Below are 19,496 nucleotides of genomic sequence, written 5' to 3'. Positions count from 1 at the left end.
CAGCCATAAAAACATGGCAAACATTAAGATTCACTTTTCTGAAGTGAAGTGACCCTGCACATTCTATTGATTTTAATTGTAGATCACAGTAACTTACCATCTGATTGCCCTGGTGCTGGTTCAGACTGACCCTTGGTATATCGCTTCCTCCTCATAGATCGATAAAATAAAGAATTCCTGCGAATGGGTACGTGTTTCTTTCCTTCTCGCTCGGAATCGTCAGTATCATGTTGAGTGAGATCAAGTTCCCTATTATCAACCGGAGCATCATCCATTTTCACTGCACCAATCTGCTTCACACTGCTTTTACAGCTTGTTATCATCCCTTCACACTGGTTCCTGTTTGCTCTGTTATTCCTGTTGAATCCATACAGGGCATCTCTTGGTAAATGGAAAGAAATGTAAGATTATATTTATAATCCAGTGTCCCTGAATCTTTTACTCCAAGGACAGCTGTACTGTAGTTAGTTCATCTCAGATAAATGAAGAGATTTCAGAAAGAGCTATCGAAATATTGTCAGTAACCAGGCATGAATTCATCTTCGTTACCATGACAACTAATAGCACTGTTACTAAAGGAGGGTACAGTAGGTGGGGATGAGTTCCAAATCAAATAAGAAATCCGGTTCTATCTGTTTTGGTCTAATTCAGTAAAAATTCTGAAATAACAGATGATTATGTAAGTTAGCCTGTCCCTTTAAGAAAACTTCCCTTTGTGCATGCCATTTTTACTTGCCAATCTGTACATATGCAATACCAGCGTGTTCATTTATTTCAGTTCAGGGTTTAAGATGAACAGTTAAAGTACCACAAATTAATACACCTTAACCATACATCATTATGGATCATCAGATAAATGAATGAAAAGATATAGAAAGGGAGTTTAAACGTACATCTTTTATAGTATGATCATCTTTTAATTCAATACCTCCATGGAGATCTGTACGATGGATTTATCTAATTTCTGATTTATCTAATTTTAACATAATGGGATATCTGTTTCCTTACAGGCTATGAAGCACTATTACTGCTTTTTACATGCCAACTCCGTTTCCCCCTCAACGCTACTGTTCCATCATTTTCAAAGCTTTCTTTTCATTCTGAGAATTCAAAGTTGTAAGAAAGAAGTAATGTGAAACACTGAAAACCTGCATCTACCCCACAATCTGGACAGATGAAACATCAGAGTTTGTATTTATGATTTTGATGATATTTACCACCCAAGATAAAACAGAGGGTCAAATTTTCCTATTTGTGTAAGGGCAGACAGAAATCACAGCAAACAAGTGCATTGGTATGGCTTAGATGGGTTAAAGAAAGGGGATTCATGAGGCCAGGTTCAAAGAAATTGGAAGTTAAGGATGCAAGGGTCAATTTTTGGGAAGAAAGTTACAAAATAGAAGAAGTTACAAAATGGGATGAAGCTTTTTATATTTGAGGAGTGAAACGTGGTAATTGAGACCAGGAATATTGGGAAAATGCATCTCGACGGTGGACAGAATACAGGCAGCAGATTTTGGATCAGCTGCAATTTACAGAAGATCTGAAGGATGGTCAGGATTACATTGGAGTAATGGACCCCAATATTAATGGGGAGTCTCTCCAGTGTCCATAAGCCAAAGCAGCTGGGGACACTGATGCTTTGGCCACAATTGTGGTGGACGGTTGTAGCCCAGGGGAGAGAGGTTCAAGACATCCTTAAGATAACTTCCTTAAAATTACACTTGCCAAATTTATCTCGTCTGGCTCTGATCTCCACCTGATATGGAAGCAATTATTGCTCAATCACTTATGCCACTAACTAAAATGTAATATCAGGTTCATTCTGAAGTAAGACTCTGCTTTCTTCCTGTAGATGTCCTGCTCACCTGCTCAAAATAAGCAGGTTAACATCCAGATGCAGTGGGAAGAAAGCAGGTTTAGAGGGAATAAGTGAGGGGTTTCATTTTAACAGTCTTGTTCCTATTGAGCAGGCGGCAATCATAAAATGTCTACAACGCAGAGGAAACCATTCAGCCCATTGAGCCTGCATCTACTCTCACCCAGGCCCTTTCCTCGTAACCCCAAATATATACCATGCTAATTCCCCTAACCTACACATCCTGGGACACTAAGAGATAATTTGCCGAGGCCAATCAGCCTAACCTGCAATTTTAGAACTGTGGGAGAAAACCGGAGCACTCAGAGGAAACCCATGCAGGCAAAGAGAAGGTGCAAACTTCGCACAGTCGCACAGGAATTGAACTGGGATCCCTGGTGTTGTGAAATGAACTGAGGACAGTTGAGTCTGGAGTGGAGAAAGGCATAGATAAGAGGGTTTCAGTTATTGAAGTAGTGAATGCTGCAAAGGTGGAAGCAAAAGGATTTGGGGGTCAGGAGCTCAGTTCAGAATCCAATGTGACATTGAGGTAAAATAAACAAAATATTGTGGATGATGGAATCTGAAACAAGAGGATACTGGGAAAACCCTGCAGGTCTGGTCGCATATGTAAGGAGAGAAAGCAGACTTAATGTTTTGAGTCCTTTCAGCTCGTCATCAGAATTGAAGGGATGAAAAATATGTTAGAGATTAAAGTGTAGCTGTGAGAGATTGCAACAAAAAGTGGCAACTTTAAGAACAAAGACAGATAGCCTGGTTTAGGGTGTGGGGATGTTGCATAGGAGTAATACATATATGGGATATTTTTTAAAAGAGTTAAAAGGAGGAGAAAGGTCACAATCTAAAGTTGTTAAATTCAATATTGAATCCAAAGGGCTGCAACATGCCCAACTGGAAGATGTCTTGCTGCTCCTCCAGCTTGCTTGGGCTTCCCTGAAGTATTGCAGCAGGCCAAGGATAGACAAGTGGGTATGAAAGCAAGGTGCTGAATTAAAGTAGCAAGCTACAGGATGGTCAGAGTTGTGCTTGTGGACTCAACAAATGTATTCCACAAAGTGGTCACCCAGTTTGCATTTAGTCTCCCCAAGAGACCACATTAGGAACAACAAATACAATAGACCAAATTGAAGGAAATACTAGTGAAATGCTGCTTAACCTGAAATTAGTGTTTGGAGCCTTGAATGGTGATGAAGATGGAGGCAAAGGGGCAGCTATTGCACCTTCTGCAATTAGTGCTGTGGGAAAGGGATAGAGAGTTGGGCATGATGGTAAAGTGGAACAGGATGCATGGAGGGAACAGTCCATGCAGAATACTGATACGGTACCAATGATACTAAGGTTGCGAAGAATCTAGTTCATTAGATGATGGTTTAGTGAAGAGGAATGAAACTGGTGATGAGGATATGAATTTTAAGGTAGTGAAAGTCACCTACCCCGTACCCAGTCCCAAACTCCTGCTCATTTTCATGGCTTTTTAACATCTTTTCAAACAAATTGACATTAACCAGTTTAACTGACATGTTACATTGATATAGAACCTTTAGATTAATAAAACATTTCAAGATGTTTCACAGGGATGCCATATGTATAACATTGAGCCACATTGGGAGATATTAGGTCAGAAGACCAAATGGTTGGTCAAAGAATTTTAAGTATCTTTTTAAAGAGCAGAAGTGAAGTAGAGTGGAAGCAGGGTATAGGCAAAGTACATAGAGCTACAGAACCCATATAGATGCATGGTATTGCAGTCTACTGACCATATTTCAGTTTAAAATGTGTCTTAACGTGAATTGAGTCAATTAAAATCTATTTTTCTGGATTTACTCTAATTTAGGCTTTAGATGACACCTTGGCTAATTTGCTAGTACAGTTACAGCACCGCTGTTGTGACAGACATCTCCTGAAACTAATAATAAAACCGACACTTAAGAGTGATGCAGCCTTCCAGATGAAATGTTAAACTGGAGTCACATCTGTCCTTTCGAGTTGATGTAAAAATTGCCATGGCACTATTTCAAAGAAGAGCAGGGGAGATATTCTCTGTCCCAAGCAATATTTATCCCTCAATCCATATCATTATCATATTACTGTTTTTGGAAGCTTGCTGTGCACAAATGGGCTGTTGTGGTTCCTACATTATGTGGTGAGTATACATCAAAAGTATTTAACTGGTTGTAACACACAGTGGGACATCCTGAGGTTATAAAAGGTGTAATATAAATGCAGGCCTTTTTTTCCTTCAATGGGTTGAGCCACTCGGCAAACTGAAAACATTTATTACACTGAGCTAACTTTTTATGTATCTTTTGGCTCTCCCTCTTGCTCTCTTACTGCGACTCCAAGCTTGACTCTCTGTAAGACAAGCCCATAGCTTCACTTGTATATTACTTGGCATCCTCCAATGGCCTCACTGACACATTTGGCATGGCTCATTATAAGCAACAAGTCCATTTCTCCAATCCTGTTCTCCCATCTTGCCATCCAGTACACTTGCATGGGCTAATCTTACCAGTTTTCTTCTTGCCTTCACCCCTCTCACTGCTAATGCTATGGACCCATGCCAGAAGATTAGCTTTTGATATCCCTCGAACTATCCCGCCCCTTCCCCCCACCCCAGAATGTCCATTCATAGAATTCTAAAGTGCAGAAGGAGGTTATAAGGCCCATCGAGTCTGAACTGACCACAATACCCCACCAGCCCTATCGCCATAACCCTATGCATTTACCATAGCTAGTTTCCCTGACACTAAGGGCAATTTAGTATGGACAATCCACCTAACCCACACATCTTTGGACTTGTAAACAAGGCTTTTCTCCATCTATAAACTTAATGCAGATGATTGCATTGATATCATGGCCTTAATTGAAAAGTTGGCTTAAGGCGTAATGGAATCTTGCCACTTAAGCAAGCCTCCACCCTTGGTTATCTCTTCCGCTACTCATTGTATCATGACTGTTACAATGGCAGTGTAACACTCATCACAAGATCACACCTTGGCCTAACCGTTGACTTCTGTGGTACTTATAAGAACATAAGAAATAGGAGAACTCCGTTCTAAACCGCCCCCCCTTTATCTTGAGGCTGTGCCCCCTAGTCCTACTGTCCTTTCTGAGCGGGAAGAGTCTCTCCACCTCTATCCTATCCATCCCATTCATCACCTTATAAGTCTCAATGAGATCTCCCCTCATTCTTCTAACTCTAACGAGTACAAGCCTAGTTTATTCAGCCTCTCCTCAAAGCTCAACTCTCTCAACTCCGGTATCAGCCTAGTAAACCTCCTCTGCACTCCCTCCAAGGCCAAAATATCCTTGCATAAGTGCGGCGACCAGTACTCCAGCTGTGGCCTCACCAATGCCCTATACAGCTGCAGCAAGACCTCCCTACTTTTATATTCAATCCCCCTCGCTATGAAGGCCAGCATCCCATTCGCCTTCCTGACCACCTGCAGCACCTGCAGGCTGGGTTTTTGCGACTCATGCACAAGGACACCGAGGTCCCTCTGCACCTTCGCCTGCTGCAGTTTTTCGCCACGTAAGTAATAGTCCTTCCTACCATTATTCCTACCAAAGTGGACCACCTCGCACTTGCCAACATTAAATTCCATTTGCCAGTTCCTGGCCCATTCGCCCAGCCTATCTAGATCCTTCTGCAGACTCTCCACACCCTCCGCGCAATTTGCCGTTCCACCAATCTTGGTGTCATCAGCAAATTTCGACCCATACACTCAGTTCCCTCCTCCAGATCATCTATATAAATGGTAAATAGCTGAGGCCCCAGCACCGACCCCTGGGGCACTCCACTAGTCACCAACCGCCAATCCGAATAGCACCCATTAACCCCCACTCTCTGCCTCCTATTTGACAACCAATCCTCTATCCACGCTAACACCCTACCCCCAACTCCATGCCCCCTTACTTTCTCCTCCTTTGCTCATCTAACCTTGGTCCATACATCTCACCCTTTTTTCAAAATCATTATCTTCTACAGTCTCCCAAATACAATAAAAATGTTCTCACTACTTTCCTCCCTTTGCCTCTGCACTGAATAACTTATCATTCTTTGCACATTCTCCTCATGTCTGCATGGGTTTCTTCTAGGTGCTTCAGTTTCCTCCCACAGTCCAAAGATATGCAAATTAAGTGGATTGGCCATGTTAAATTGCCCCTTAGTGTCAGGGGAATCAAGTAAATAAGTGAAGTTTAGGGGATAGGGCCTAGGTGGGATTATTGTTGGTGCAAGCTCGAGGGGCTGAAAGGCCTTCGACTGAACTGTAGGAATTCTATGATTTTATGAAAGCATATCAAATGAGGCCATCTTTGATTATTTTCTTGTATCACTCACTACCAACTCTCCTTCCACATCCTAACCCTACCTCCTTCTCGATCCATCTCTGTAAGAAACTATCCCGCAGTTCACTTAAACCTACACTTTCAAAATTTCAGCAGTCTAAACTCTGGCCCTCTATTCATCACAACATTTCTACAGCAACTAATTTGATCAACTAACTTTGATGCCTTCATCCTCAATAAGACTATTACTCTCCCTCATCCTGTCCATTCCATCTGTACTACCTTCATCACAACTCTCTTATCCATGGAATGCAGACTTGAAAGGAATGGTGGACAACCAGTTTAGTCATCCACCACTAGATTTGGCTGGACCACTTAACAAACTATTGAGTTTTGCTAAACTGCTGATCACTCTATTTCCCCCCCCCCTCCCCATTACATGTGTAGCTGACATTGTTAATGGTTCTCTCTCTTCAGATGTTGTCCCTCTTTCCTTTAAGTTGTCAATCCTCATTACTCTCAAAAATTTGGCATGTCAGCCATGACTCTCACCAATTTTTACAGTTGCATCATAGAAAACATTCTTTCTGGTTGTACTACAGCTTGGTAGGACTCCTGTGCTCCCCAAGACTGCAAGAAACTACAAAAGATCGTGAATGTAGCCCAATTCATCACAAAAACTAACCTCCCATCCATTGACTCTGCCTAAACTTCCCACTGCCTTGGCAAAGCAGCCAACATAATTAAAGACTCCACACAGCCCGGACATTCCCTCTTCCACCTTTTTCTGTTTTGGAAAAAAGATACAAAAGTCTGAGGTCACATACCAACCGACACAAGAACAGCTTCTTCCCTGCTGCCATCAGACTTTTGAATGGACCTACCTTGCACTAAGGTGTTCTTTCTCTATACTCTAGCTATAACTGTAACACTACATTCTGCCCTCTCTCATTTCTTTCTCTTTGAATGGTATGTTTTGTCTGTATAGCACACAAGATTTTACCGTATACTAATACATGTGACAATAATAAATCAAATAAAAAAAAATTAAGCTCATCATCCTTCAAACCTCGCTTTCCTCTTCAAAGTTCTTGAGCACATTTTCACCTTCTGAATTCATTCCAATTTTTCCTGTTTGAATCCCTCCAATCAGGTTTCCACACCTGTTGCAGTACTGAAGCAGCTATCAAGGTCACAAATTAACTCCTATGTGACTGTAACAGAGGTAGATAATTCCTTCTTGTCTTTCTCAACCTGTTTTCAGCCTTTGGCATGTTTGAGCACACAATGCTTCTCCAGTGTTGTCCAGATAGGTAAAAGGGAGGTGAGGGTAACTGTTCTATCCTAGTTCCATTTTTATCTTGTCTAATTGTAGCCAGAGCATCACCTGTAATGGCTTCTCTTACTGCTCCTGCGTCATTAACTTTGAAGTCCCTCAAGGTTCAATCTTTATATCCCTCCTATTTCTCATCTAGGGAAGGCGGTGGCATAGTGGTATTGTCACTGCACTAGTAATCCAGAGACCCAGGGTACCCAAATTCGAAACCCACCATGATAGATGGTGAAATTTGAATTCCATAAAAAACTGGATTAAAAGTTTAATGGTGACCATGAAATCATTGTTATAAAACCATCTGGTTCATCACTGATGTCCATTAGGGAAAGAAATCAGTTGTCCTTATCTAGTCTGGCCTACATATGATTCCAGGCCCACAGCAATGTGGTTGACTCTTAAAAGCCCTTTGACAGCAATTAGGGATGGGCAATAAATCTGTATTCCATGAATAAATAGAGAGAAAAAAATCTACAACCTGCCCTCAGTAACATCACTCAGAAGCATAGTGTCAGTTTTAACATGTACACTAGTAACACCCTGCTCCTCCACTGTTGCTAAACTATCAAGGTTGCTTAGGTACTGGATGAACATAAATTTCTTCCAATTCAATACTGGGAAGACTGAAGTCATTGTTTTCGGACCCCTCTCCAAACTCCATTCCTGAGCTACTGATTGCATTTCTCTGTGTGGCAACAACCTAATTTTAAGTTAGTAGGTTAGCAATTTTGACGTCACGTTCGATCCTGAGATTACTTAATAATCATACCATTACGAAAACACTGGGGGGGCATTTTCCAGGCCTTCCTGTTGGCTTGATCTTCCCGTTCTGCAGAAGCAATCCCCCCTCACCCCCCCATGCAGTGGGTTCCATCAGGACCCACTGGGTGCTGCAGCTGACAAGTACCATTGCCTTTGGTGGGGAATAGTGACCTGCCTCCACCACTGGAAAGCCTGCCGCAGAAAATCCTAGCATTTTCCACCTTCGCTCAGCTGCTGCGGAAACCCTTATTCATCCCCTTGTTACCTCTAGACTTGATTGTTCCCATACACTTCCACATTCTACTCTCTGGGAACTTGAAGTAATTTAATAATTGGTGCCTATGTCTTAACTCACAAGAAGTTCCTTTCACCAAGCATTCTATGCTCACTGCCCTAAGCTAGCACCCAGTCAAGCAGAGTCTTGATTTTAAAATACTGATCTTCATCTTCTCATGTCTCCCTGTCTCTATGATCTCCTCCTAGACTCCCTAAATATTTGCATTTCTCTAATTCTGGCCTCGTGAATATCCCAATGTTGACAGCCACATCTTCAGTTGCCAATGCCAAAAGCTCCGGACTGTGTTGCAGTTGTTGGATCAGGTGTCACCACATGGTACAATTTGTGGCAATTTGCTCCCTGCCACCAACATTAATGTTTCCCTATTTTCTTCAATGAGGCCTTCAGAATCTTCTTAAAATGTTTTCTCTATCCTCTTTGTGATCAGATGTAATTAATCAGTTGGGAAAAGAGGATTTGCTTCTGAAGCTGATTATTTGGCATGCAGATGCAGAGAGGGCAATCTTATGATTGTGCCCTGCTGGCCAAAGGTTGGGGCGAGCCAGTAAGATCGAATGAGAACTGAGAAATCACATTTGCACCCAATTTCATGCCTCTTCCTAGCGCCTGAGATCCGTCATGCCCATTTCCAGCCTCAAGGTTGAATAAATCATGTAAATTTCATTTAAATGTAATTTCCATGTGATTAGCAAGCCTGGATGCTATCGTCTGGACTCACTTGCCTGTGTGGCCTTGCTGGAAGAGTTTCACTCCAGCAATAATTACAACTGCTCCACAGTCATGGGTATCAGACGTAATGGCCTTGCCAGTCAAACTGGAGGCCATTGAAGCCCCCCTGGGAGGTTGGGGATAAGGAGGTAGTGCCCCTTGCACCATGCCAGCTTGGCACCTTGGCACTGACCAGAGGGCAGTGGGTAGTGCCAATCGGTGGGCTCTGAGGAAGACAGATCTATTGGGGGGGTGAAGCCAGAACAGGAGCAGGCCGATCAGTAGCGGGTTGGGGAGAGACCACTCAATTGTGATCAGTGGGAAAGGCAGGCGTCCTCTGCCACTCTGCAGTTGTGATCGGTGGAGGGAAGGGGGAAACAGTCTGGGTGGGGAGTCTGGGGGGCAATTGGTCTGGGTGGGGGAGGAGGAGGGTTGGAGGGGCGAGGGGAGTGCCTTCTTTAGAGCAAAGGAACCTGCACATGTACAATGGCACCCACTGCTGCTCTCAGTCAACAATCGGGCAACATAAGCCCCACCCCGTCCCCTACAGGTGAGAAACAGATTTTAAGAACTTTCTTTGCTCTAAGTGCATAAGATAGCAGATTTGGACTCGCCCAAAAAAAAACAAATTAGAAATTCTGCTGTTTACATGCTAGTTCTGGACTTCAAATTTTTTTTTGCAAGATCTCCCCCAGTGTCCAGACCAGTGGAGCTGATTTCAGATTATCATGTTTGTGATGCTGGAGGAATTGGTTTCAGTGAGAATTCTGGAAGATGACCATAGAAACTCTGCTGCAGCGAACTGCAAGACAAACTCCAGGGAGTGGTGAGCCCCAGAGCCCTGAGAGTGGCAAAGGCAGGGAAGAGTGACCTCTCCAATCCCACCCACCTCCCGCCCACCCTTAGGCCAGGTGACCTGGCACAAGCTCAGTTGACGATCCCTGCAGAACCCCACTGATAAGTCCCAAGCACAAGTCATGGGTTTGTTGGCAAGCACAAGAGAAAAAGTGACAGATAAATTACTGGACAAGACCCATCCCAAGAAGACATGAACTAGAAATTACTGGTTAGTCCCAGAAATGGTTGGTTACCTTAACTGTGAAACTCAGTATCATGCTGAACCTATGACTGGCAACTTGGATTTTTCAGTCAGTCTGTTCCCAGCCGGAACAGGATATTAAGGGTTCCTGAACCAAGGAAACTGAGGGTTGCCGAACTAAGATGTAGTTAAAATATACATCAGCCATGATCTAATTAAATGGGTCAAGTTCAAGGTTTTGAATGGTTTACAGCCATTCATACGTTCCTATACAGTAGAGCAAGCAAAAGTAGTAATTTATAATCTCTACCTGTCATACATTCAAGCAGTGCTTAGCCACCATTTCATTTACTTGCTTTTAAGGTTTGCGTTCTTCCAAAGCAAATAGAATATTTAAAACATCGTCATATTTCGATCCCGTGGTCAGTTGCTATGCAGTAGTTTGCAGACCTCCTGCATGAGTTTGAATTAAAATTCAGAAAAAAGTGAAAACTTCATCAGTCTTAACATTGTGTAAAGCAGATTATTCCCCGAAATTGGCGGCAAAATGGCATTTTGCCGTCAATATTAAACCATTTAGAAACTTACTTACATTTCTTTAAATTCTGCTTACTTTCATCAAGTCACTCTTTCCATAGGGAAGATATTCATACAAACAACCGTTTTACTTCAACTTGAGTAGTGACTGTAACAGAGGTATTTCCAGGTAGACCTTCGCTATTTTAGTATTTCCGGGGTTCAGCAATTGCTCTGTACACTCGTCTGAATACTAAAGTCCAGAATGAATTGTTTCCTTTGTACTGTTAACGCATTAACCCGTTGAGTTACTTAAATAGCAACTCAAAGACATAAAGTTCTAACTTGCACAGTGTACAGCAGATGGAAGAAAAAATGCAAAGGGCAAATGATTTAAAAATAGGAATTTTAGGAATAATCTGTTCATTTTTGAGGGTTTAAATCTGTGGCATCTTCCCATGCAATCTGCATGTTGAGCCCTGTTCCATTTTAGGTGCTGATACTGCCAATATCTACAAAAATAGCTGTCTCCATGACGACAAAATGTGTAAATGCCAGCTGGGAAGTTTGACCTTTAAAGAAATGTAGATACCCATAACGCAGTGTGCTATTGTTCTATTTGCTGGTCCACATATCAAAAGTGTGATATGAAAATAATCAGTTTGATTATACACTCTTTCTTATCAGAAACTGTAATGGAAAGCTTAATGCCAAAAGCTGCATACTGGTATCTGCACCAGTTTTCTCGAAGTGTACGCCTGTAGTTTAATGCATCATTTCAGTCATGGAAAAGTGGATCAAGTGTCTAACTCAGTCTGCCACATTACACATGCTTCAAAATAGCCCTGAGCAAAGCATTGGCAAAAATGCACATTGATTTTAAGGGGCTTATTTTAGACAAAACTTCTTACTTTCGATTTTATTTTTCCCAACGTTTTTATGTTTCCCTGTCTTGTTAACCTTTAACTAAGAAATCATAATATCCCAGGACATTGCACCAATTGTAAAGTTCTTGCTATGCTATCAGTCATCAGATCTATATAGTTTGATTATGCTTGGTTTCATGTCACACGAATAAATTAAACACTTTCATTTTGTCACTGATCAATACACCAAGGTCCATGCGCATACATAGAATTATTTATCAAATCACATTAAAGACTTATTATGAAAATATTTCAATGGCTGCTGAAGTGTGATCTCACACAATATTAATTTGTTTTCCTCATACAGTTCATTAAAACTCATGTGGCAAAGTGAGACTGCACTTGAATCTGTGTGCCAGGATCTTCAGGTTTGGAGATTGGAGGACCACAACTGTCCTCCTTCAAACTAAAATCAATAAAAACCATCACTCCCACTTAAGCACTCTAGCTATGTCTCTCCACGAAAATTCAATAACAGGTAAGTTAGTGGCAATGGTAGAGTTAAAAATTAAAATCGCCTTCAAGCTAAATGTTACACTTCATAAATTCAAAGCTATGCACAACAGCATCATGGAAGTGTAAATTGCAAAGAAAAAATGGTTTAAAAAACATACAAAGCTGAGGAATAATAACATGGAAAACATTCAGTCTGCTTTCAACATTAAGGACAGAAAATGTAAAAGATTATTCTAATAGGCTATTTGCAATGATGAGTTGGAAAAATGGAAATACAAAATGAAACTCCAAACAGAGGAGAACAATGTGGCAGGTGCAACCACATTCATCTAAACATGTCGATCTAATGCTGTAAATCCAGAACAGCTGGCGTCACGAATAATGACAGCAACACAGATTAAACTGAGAGCAGTAAGCTCAAGTTATTTTAATAAGATTCCAAGCATATCAAGCAAGGGGAAAATACTGTGAGCGGCATGAGATCAAAATGGCAAATGGAAGAAATAACAGAAATATAATTTGCTCAGGAAATGTCTCACAATTTTATTATCACTTCTCCACCATTGCCATTCACCTGTAGATACAAGTGCTGGGATTTTGCAGTTCTTTAATTGAAAAAGCATTCCATAAGTGGATAGAAACTGACAACAGGTGGGAAATAATCTATCTTTTACTTTTTGTTAGGTGTAAATCATGCACACATACCATTGAGAATGTCAGAGACAGTGAAGTGGGTGGGCATGTGAATATTTTGCTTCTCATATCTCCTGACGATAAAATTTATGAATTTCATGAGTGTGATGTTAATCTAATTTCCTCCTCTTAATGTGCACAGGCCCATTAGTGTCAAGATTTTTTTTAACACATCCTCACTATTGCTCCAATTCACTTGTCTTAGTTGATAACTCACACATTTGAGGCAAAATGAGGTGGATACATGTTGAAACACAGACTTGAATGCATAATGCACTCTTTGTCACTTGACTCTTGAGAGCATTGGTGAAATAGTCAACACACCAGCTATTTGGTGACTAGAAGACAAAATAGCACTTAAAAAAGCAGTTATCTGACCAATCATTTTTCAGGTGTTTTGTGACCCTTGATATATGTGCAATTTGTTAATTATATGTCTACAAAACAATGTCAACAATTCAAAATATGTTGGCCACAAATTTTCTGGAGCAGTGCTTGTCATTAGTTAGAAATGTTCTTTTGCATACTTCAACAAAAGTTTCCTCACAAAAATGTCAGCTGATTAACAGTACAATGAGAGGAACAATGCACTTGGAACCTGAGTGATAGGGGACAATTAAAAAGGCTAGTTAGTTAAACACTGTGATTTAAGAATTGAGAAATAAGCTCAGGGAAAACAAAGAGAGCGGGTGAACTGAAGATGGATAATTCAATGTCAAACTGTGCACAGAAAGAAAAATAAAGAGAGAATAAGAGGCAAAGTAAAACACAATTTTTCCCAAAATCTCAATATTCACATTGTACATCTGTTCCGAAAGCATGATAATGTTCTACAATTTATATATAACAGTATCATTACTCTTATTAGTATAAATTTTGGTCCAGTCATCCTGTGACATGCTAATATTTTATATAGAGTTCATACTCATCATTGTGGGATTGTTGGTATTAATGCAATTTGGCCATTATAAGCAGTGGATGGTTAAAAATACAAAGTAATACAATGCAAACCAAAAGACAATTAAATCTGCCAATACTTCTTAATTCAGCCAACTTTTTAAACTGCAAATAGCAAGGATTAGTTGTAGTAAAATTAAGGTGCAAAGAGTTTATTGAACTTTCTTCTTGGATGTGGGCATCACTGGCTAGACCAGCATTTATTGCCTATCCCTACCTGCCCTTCAGAAGATGGTGGTGAGCTAACATCTTGAACGATGCAGTTCCTGAGGTGTAGATAAGCCCACAATGCCATTCAGGAAGGAGTTCCGGGCTTTGAATGGTCCTGTGTTGTAGCTTTGGCAGTTTGCCACCTCATTTTAAGGTATGCCTGGTGTTGCTCGTGCTCTGCACTCTTCATTGAATTAGTGTTAATTCCCTGATTGGTGCTAATGTAGAGCGGGGGATATGCTGAGTCACGAGGTTACAGATTGTGGTTGAATACAGTTTTGCTGATGGCCCACAGTATCGCATGGATGCCCAATTTTGGAGCTGCTAAATCTGTTCAGTCTATTCCATTTAGCACAGTGGTAGTGCCACAAAACAAGATGGATGCCTCAATGTGAAGACAGAACTTCCACCTCCAGGACTGTGTGGTAGTCACTCCTAATGATGCCGCGGGTCAGATGCCGCTGCAACAAGCAAATCAGGTCAAGTTTGTTTTTCCCTCTTGTTGGTTCCCTCACCACCTGCCACAATCCCAGTCTAGCAGTTATATCCCTTAGGGTTTGGCCAGCTGTCTACGATGGTGTTACTGAGCCACTCATGGTCATGTACATTGAAGTTCCCCCACCCACATTACATTCTGCACTCTCACCATCCTCAGTACTTCCTCTAAGCGGCGATCAACATAGATATCAGCTGAGGTGGGATGGTACATGGTAATCAATAGGTTTTCTTGTCCAAGTTTGATATGGTGCTATGAAACTCCATGGAGTCCAGACTCGACGTTGGGGACTCCCATGACACCTCCCTCTTGACAGGATACCACTGCACCACCACCTCTACTGGGTCTGCTCTGCTGGTGACACAAGGCATACGCAGGAATAATGATGTCTAGAATATTATCTGTAGGGCATGATTCCATATGACTACATCAGATTGCTGCCTGACTTGTCTGTGCAAGTTCTCCTCCTTTTGGCACAAGTGTCCAAATGTTAATGAAAACTTCATAGGATCGACAGGGCTGAGTTTACCACTGTTGTTTCCTGTCCCTAAGTTGATGCTGGTTTCATTCCTTTTTGTTCCACTTGTAGAGGTTGAATACAACTGAGTTGGCTAGGCCTTTCAGAGGGCATTTAAGAGCCAACCATATTGCTCTGGGTCTGGAGTCCCATGTAGCTAGATGAGGTAAGGACGGTAGGTTTTTTTCCCTAAAGAACATTAGCGATTAACCAGATGGGTTTTTATGATAATTGACAATGGTTTCATAATCATTGTGGTTTTTAAAATTCCACCATTCAAACCCAGGGCCCTACAACAGTACCCTGGATCTCTGGATTATTAGTCATGCAACAATATCACTGTTCCACTGCCTTCCTGGCATGCTTAATGTGTCATAAGCCATTGTAACTGACTTCAGCAGAAATGGCAATTCTTATCACAATATTTGCCTTGTGTGGGTAGATGCCTGACAAGTCCGGGCAGAGTCAAGTGACAGTAAAAGCTTGTTCTTCTTCTTTCGCCAGCACCAGCTGAGCAGGTAAAGACTAGGAATAGCTGGTGAGACATGTAGAGGAAAACACTGGCCAATAGGCTAGGAGATATTGTTTGGTTGAATAATTAAGTTGGCTTACAGGGCAAGATTCTGCAGAGACATTTGCACTGGTCAGAACACCAACTTCTAACATGCCAACATTCTTGCACCAAAAATGTTGTGCACCAACATGCTCTGGCTGAACCAGAGCTAATGTTCCCATCAACCTGCTCTTTAAAGCGGCAAGGATACAGATTCCTCACGAGCAACAGGTGACTTTGGTTTTTTTGAAAGCTGGTTTAACAGACACTCACCCTGCTCAGTAAGATTTTTCATTCCAGAAAAGCATCAGAATTGAAACGGGAGGGAACAGGAATTAAACACTGAATTTTATTTTTAAGTGTGACTTTTTAGAATGGCTCAGACATCTTAAAGTTTTAGTTCTCGTAACCTTTGAAAACGAGATTGAAATCACCTTTAAAATATCTTAAGTGAATACAGCTTATAAGTTGATAACTCTTTTCTTTTGTGTGGTTAAATGGGCAACAGTCTGCAAAATTAGGCCCAACGTAAAATTGACCAATTTATATATATAACTAAAACCTGCTTCTACAAGTTATCACAAGTCAAAAGCCAACAGGGACACATACCTGAACTGTCTCGCGTATCCAACAGGGTACTACTTTAACAATAGGGGAGTCATCATGACTCAAAACCAGAATCCAGACCTCTTACATATTGAATAGAAAGGCTCAACTTTACAATGGAAAAGTCATTATGGCCTGAAGCCCATCAGGAGGTATTCAATCAGAAAACATATGATTGTGCATTTCCACCAGACTTCTTTATCACCCCAATGTCCAAAAGCCAAGGAACATTCGAAGAAGGGAAGGATGAAAACATCCATTTTCAAAACAAGTTCTAGTGAAGAGTCCACCAAATGTACTATGACCCGAGAAAATACAAGACAGCATGTGAGATCTACCAAGAGGACCCAGAGTTCACCTGTCATCATGAGCTTAGTAAATTACATCCAACGGCCCGATCAGGTAGTATCCATTCCTCAGGCAATTAGCTTGCTTTGGGAAAGTTAATTTAATCTATTGTGCAAGATTGTTTCTTTAACCTATAAGTGTTTTTAATAAAGCTAAGTTTGAACCATTGTCCTTGATCTGTCTCAAAGTAAAGGCACTTGAGTAAATGTGATAATCTGGGTGAAATGTCTTTACAGGATACTTCAGTAAGAAATCTCACAACACCATGTTAAAGTCCAACAGGTTTATTTGGCAGTACAAGCTTTAGGAGTACTGCTCCCTCATCAGGTGAGTAAGGACTTGCGTTCACAAACAGGGCATATACAGACATAAACTCAATTTACAAGATAATGGTTGAAATGTGAGTCTTTACAGGTAATCAAGTCTTAAAGGTACAGACAATGTGAGTGGAGAGAGGGCCAAACACAAGTTAAACAGATGTGTATTGTCTCCAGCCAGGGCAGTTAGTGAGATTTTGCAAGCCCAGGCAAGTCATGGACGGGTTACAGATAGTGTGACATGAACACAAGATTCTGGTTGAGGCTGTCCTCATGTGTGTGGAACTTGACTATCAGTTTCTGCTCAATGATTCTGCATTGTGTGTCATGAAGGCCGCCTTGGAGAATGCTTACCTGAAGATTAGAGGCTGAATGCCTGCGACTGCTGGAATGTTCCCCAACTGGAAGGGAACATTCCTGCCTGGTGATTGTCAAGTGGTGTTCATTCATCCATTGTCATAGCGTCTGCATGGTCTCCCCAATGTACCACGCCTAGGGACATCCTTTCCAACAGCGTATCAGGTAGACAATGTTGGCCAAATCGCAAGAGTATATACTGTGTACTTGGTGGATGATTTCTCACATGAGATGATGGCATCTGTGTTGCTGATCCGGCACGTCTTGCAGAAGTTGCTGTGGCAGAGTTGTGTAGTGTCATGGTCACTGTTCTTCTGAAGATTGGTCTGCTGCAGGCAATGGTCTGTGTGAGGTTGTGTGGTTGTTTGAAGGCAAGAAATGGGGTGTGGGGATGGCCTTGGCGAGATGTTCATCTTCATCGATGACATGTTGAAGGCTCCGGAGATGTCGTAGCTTCTCCTCTTGGGGGAAGTACTGGGTGACGAAGGATACTCCGTCCGCCGTGTCCTGTATTTGTCTTCTGAGGTCAGTGTGGTTTTTCACTGTGGCACTTGGAACTGTCAATCGATGAGTTGAGCGCCATATCCTGTTCTTATTAGGGCATCTTTCAGCTTCTGGAGATGTCTGTTGCGATCCTCCTCATCTGAGCAGATTCTGTGTTATACGGAGGGCTTGTCTCTAGGGGATGGCTTCTTTAACATGTTTATGGTGGAATGCTGAGGTAACTGTCCTTGATGGAGATGCGTGTGTCCAAGAATGCAGATGTTTCCGGAGAACAGTCCATGGTGAGTCTGATGGTGGGATGCAACTTGTTGATGTCATCATATTGTTGTTTCAATGATTGTTATTATTCGCCGTGAGTCCAAAGGAAGAAAATGTCATCAATGTATCTATGTATAGGGTTGGTTGAAGGTCCTGTGCAGTGAAGAGGTCTTGTTTGAACCTGTGCTAAAAAGATGTTGGTATATTGAGGTGCAAATTTTGTCCCCATAGCTGTTCTACGTGTCTGGATGAAGAACTGGCTGTTGAAGGTGAGGATGTTGTGATCCAGTGTGAGCTGGATGAGTTGGAGAATTGCATCTGGAGATTGGCAGTTGTTGGCATTGAGTACTGAGGTAGTTGCAGCAATGCTGTCATTGTGAAGGATGCTGGTGCACAGTGCTGAGACATCCATTGTGACGAAGAGTGCTCCTGGTTCAACTGCTCCATGTGTGCTGAGTTTCTGTACAATGGATTTCAGGATGCCCTCAATGAGAGCTACGCACGGAATAGCCATAGAGATCAAACGCACACCTCAATATGCCAACATCTTAATGCACAGGTTCGAACAAGACCTCTTCATCACACAGGACCTTCAACCGACGCTATACACTAAATACATCGATGACATTTTCTTCCTTTAGAGTCATCAAACAATCATTGAAACAACTATATGAGGACATCAACAAGTTCCATCCTACCATCAGACTCACCATGGACTACTCTCCAGGATCGGTTGCATTCTTGGACACACACACCTCCTTCAAGGACAGTCACCTCAGCACTTCACTGTACTGCAAGCCAAAGGATAACCTCACGATGCTCCACTTCTTCAGCTTCCACCCTAAACACATTAAAGAAGCCATCCCCTATGGACAAGCCCTCCGTATACAAGGATATGCTCAAATGAGGAGGATTGCAACAGACACCTACAGATGCTGAAAGACACCCTCATAAGAACAGGATATGGCACTTGACTCATCAATTGACAGTCCCACCGTGCCACGGCAATAAAAAACAGCACTAACCTTCTCAGAAGACACACACGGGACACAGCGATCACAGTACCTTTTATCGTCCAGTATTTCCCCGAAGCGGAGAAGCTACAACATTTTCTCCAGAGATTTCAACATGTCATCAATGAAGGCAGACATCTTGCCAAAGGCATCCCACACTCCCACTTCTTGCCTTCAAACAACTGCACAACCTCAAACAGACCACTGTCCACAGCAGACTACCCAATCTTCAGGAGAACAGTGATCCTGAGACCACACAACTCTGTCACAGCTACCTCTGCAAGATGTGTCAGAGCATCGACCCGGATGCCATCATCTCTTGTGAGAACACCATCCACCGGGTACACAGTACATACTCTTGTGACTCAACCAACGTTGTCTACATGATACACTGTAGGCACGGTACATTGGAGAGACCATGCAGATGTTACGACAGCGGATTAATGAACACCGCTCAACA

At 41.9% G+C, this 19,496-nt stretch overlaps 1 protein-coding gene across 1 annotated transcript in view; it reads right to left on the bottom strand.

Annotated features, from left to right (window-relative positions):
• Window positions 1-10,729, bottom strand: part of LOC145341466 (ephexin-1-like) — an 81,585-nt gene extending 70,856 nt beyond the window's left edge. Inside the window, exons 1-2 of the mRNA XM_080186431.1 lie at window positions 10,620-10,729; window positions 98-381 (exon numbers count right to left, since the gene is read on the bottom strand). Of these exons, the coding sequence (XP_080042557.1) occupies window positions 98-381; window positions 10,620-10,630 (295 nt within the window). The 5' untranslated portion in view covers window positions 10,631-10,729. The remainder of the gene's footprint in view (window positions 1-97; window positions 382-10,619) is intronic.
• Between the last annotated feature and the right edge of the window lie 8,767 nt (window positions 10,730-19,496).

The sequence above is a fragment of the Carcharhinus amblyrhynchos genome, chromosome 3, assembly GCF_965287045.1.
Source record: "Carcharhinus amblyrhynchos chromosome 3, sCarAmb.v2.hapA, whole genome shotgun sequence".
NCBI lineage: Eukaryota > Metazoa > Chordata > Chondrichthyes > Carcharhiniformes > Carcharhinidae > Carcharhinus > Carcharhinus amblyrhynchos.
The sequence above is the reverse complement of the archived record's forward strand: the minus strand, read 5'-3'. Positions and strand labels throughout refer to the sequence as shown.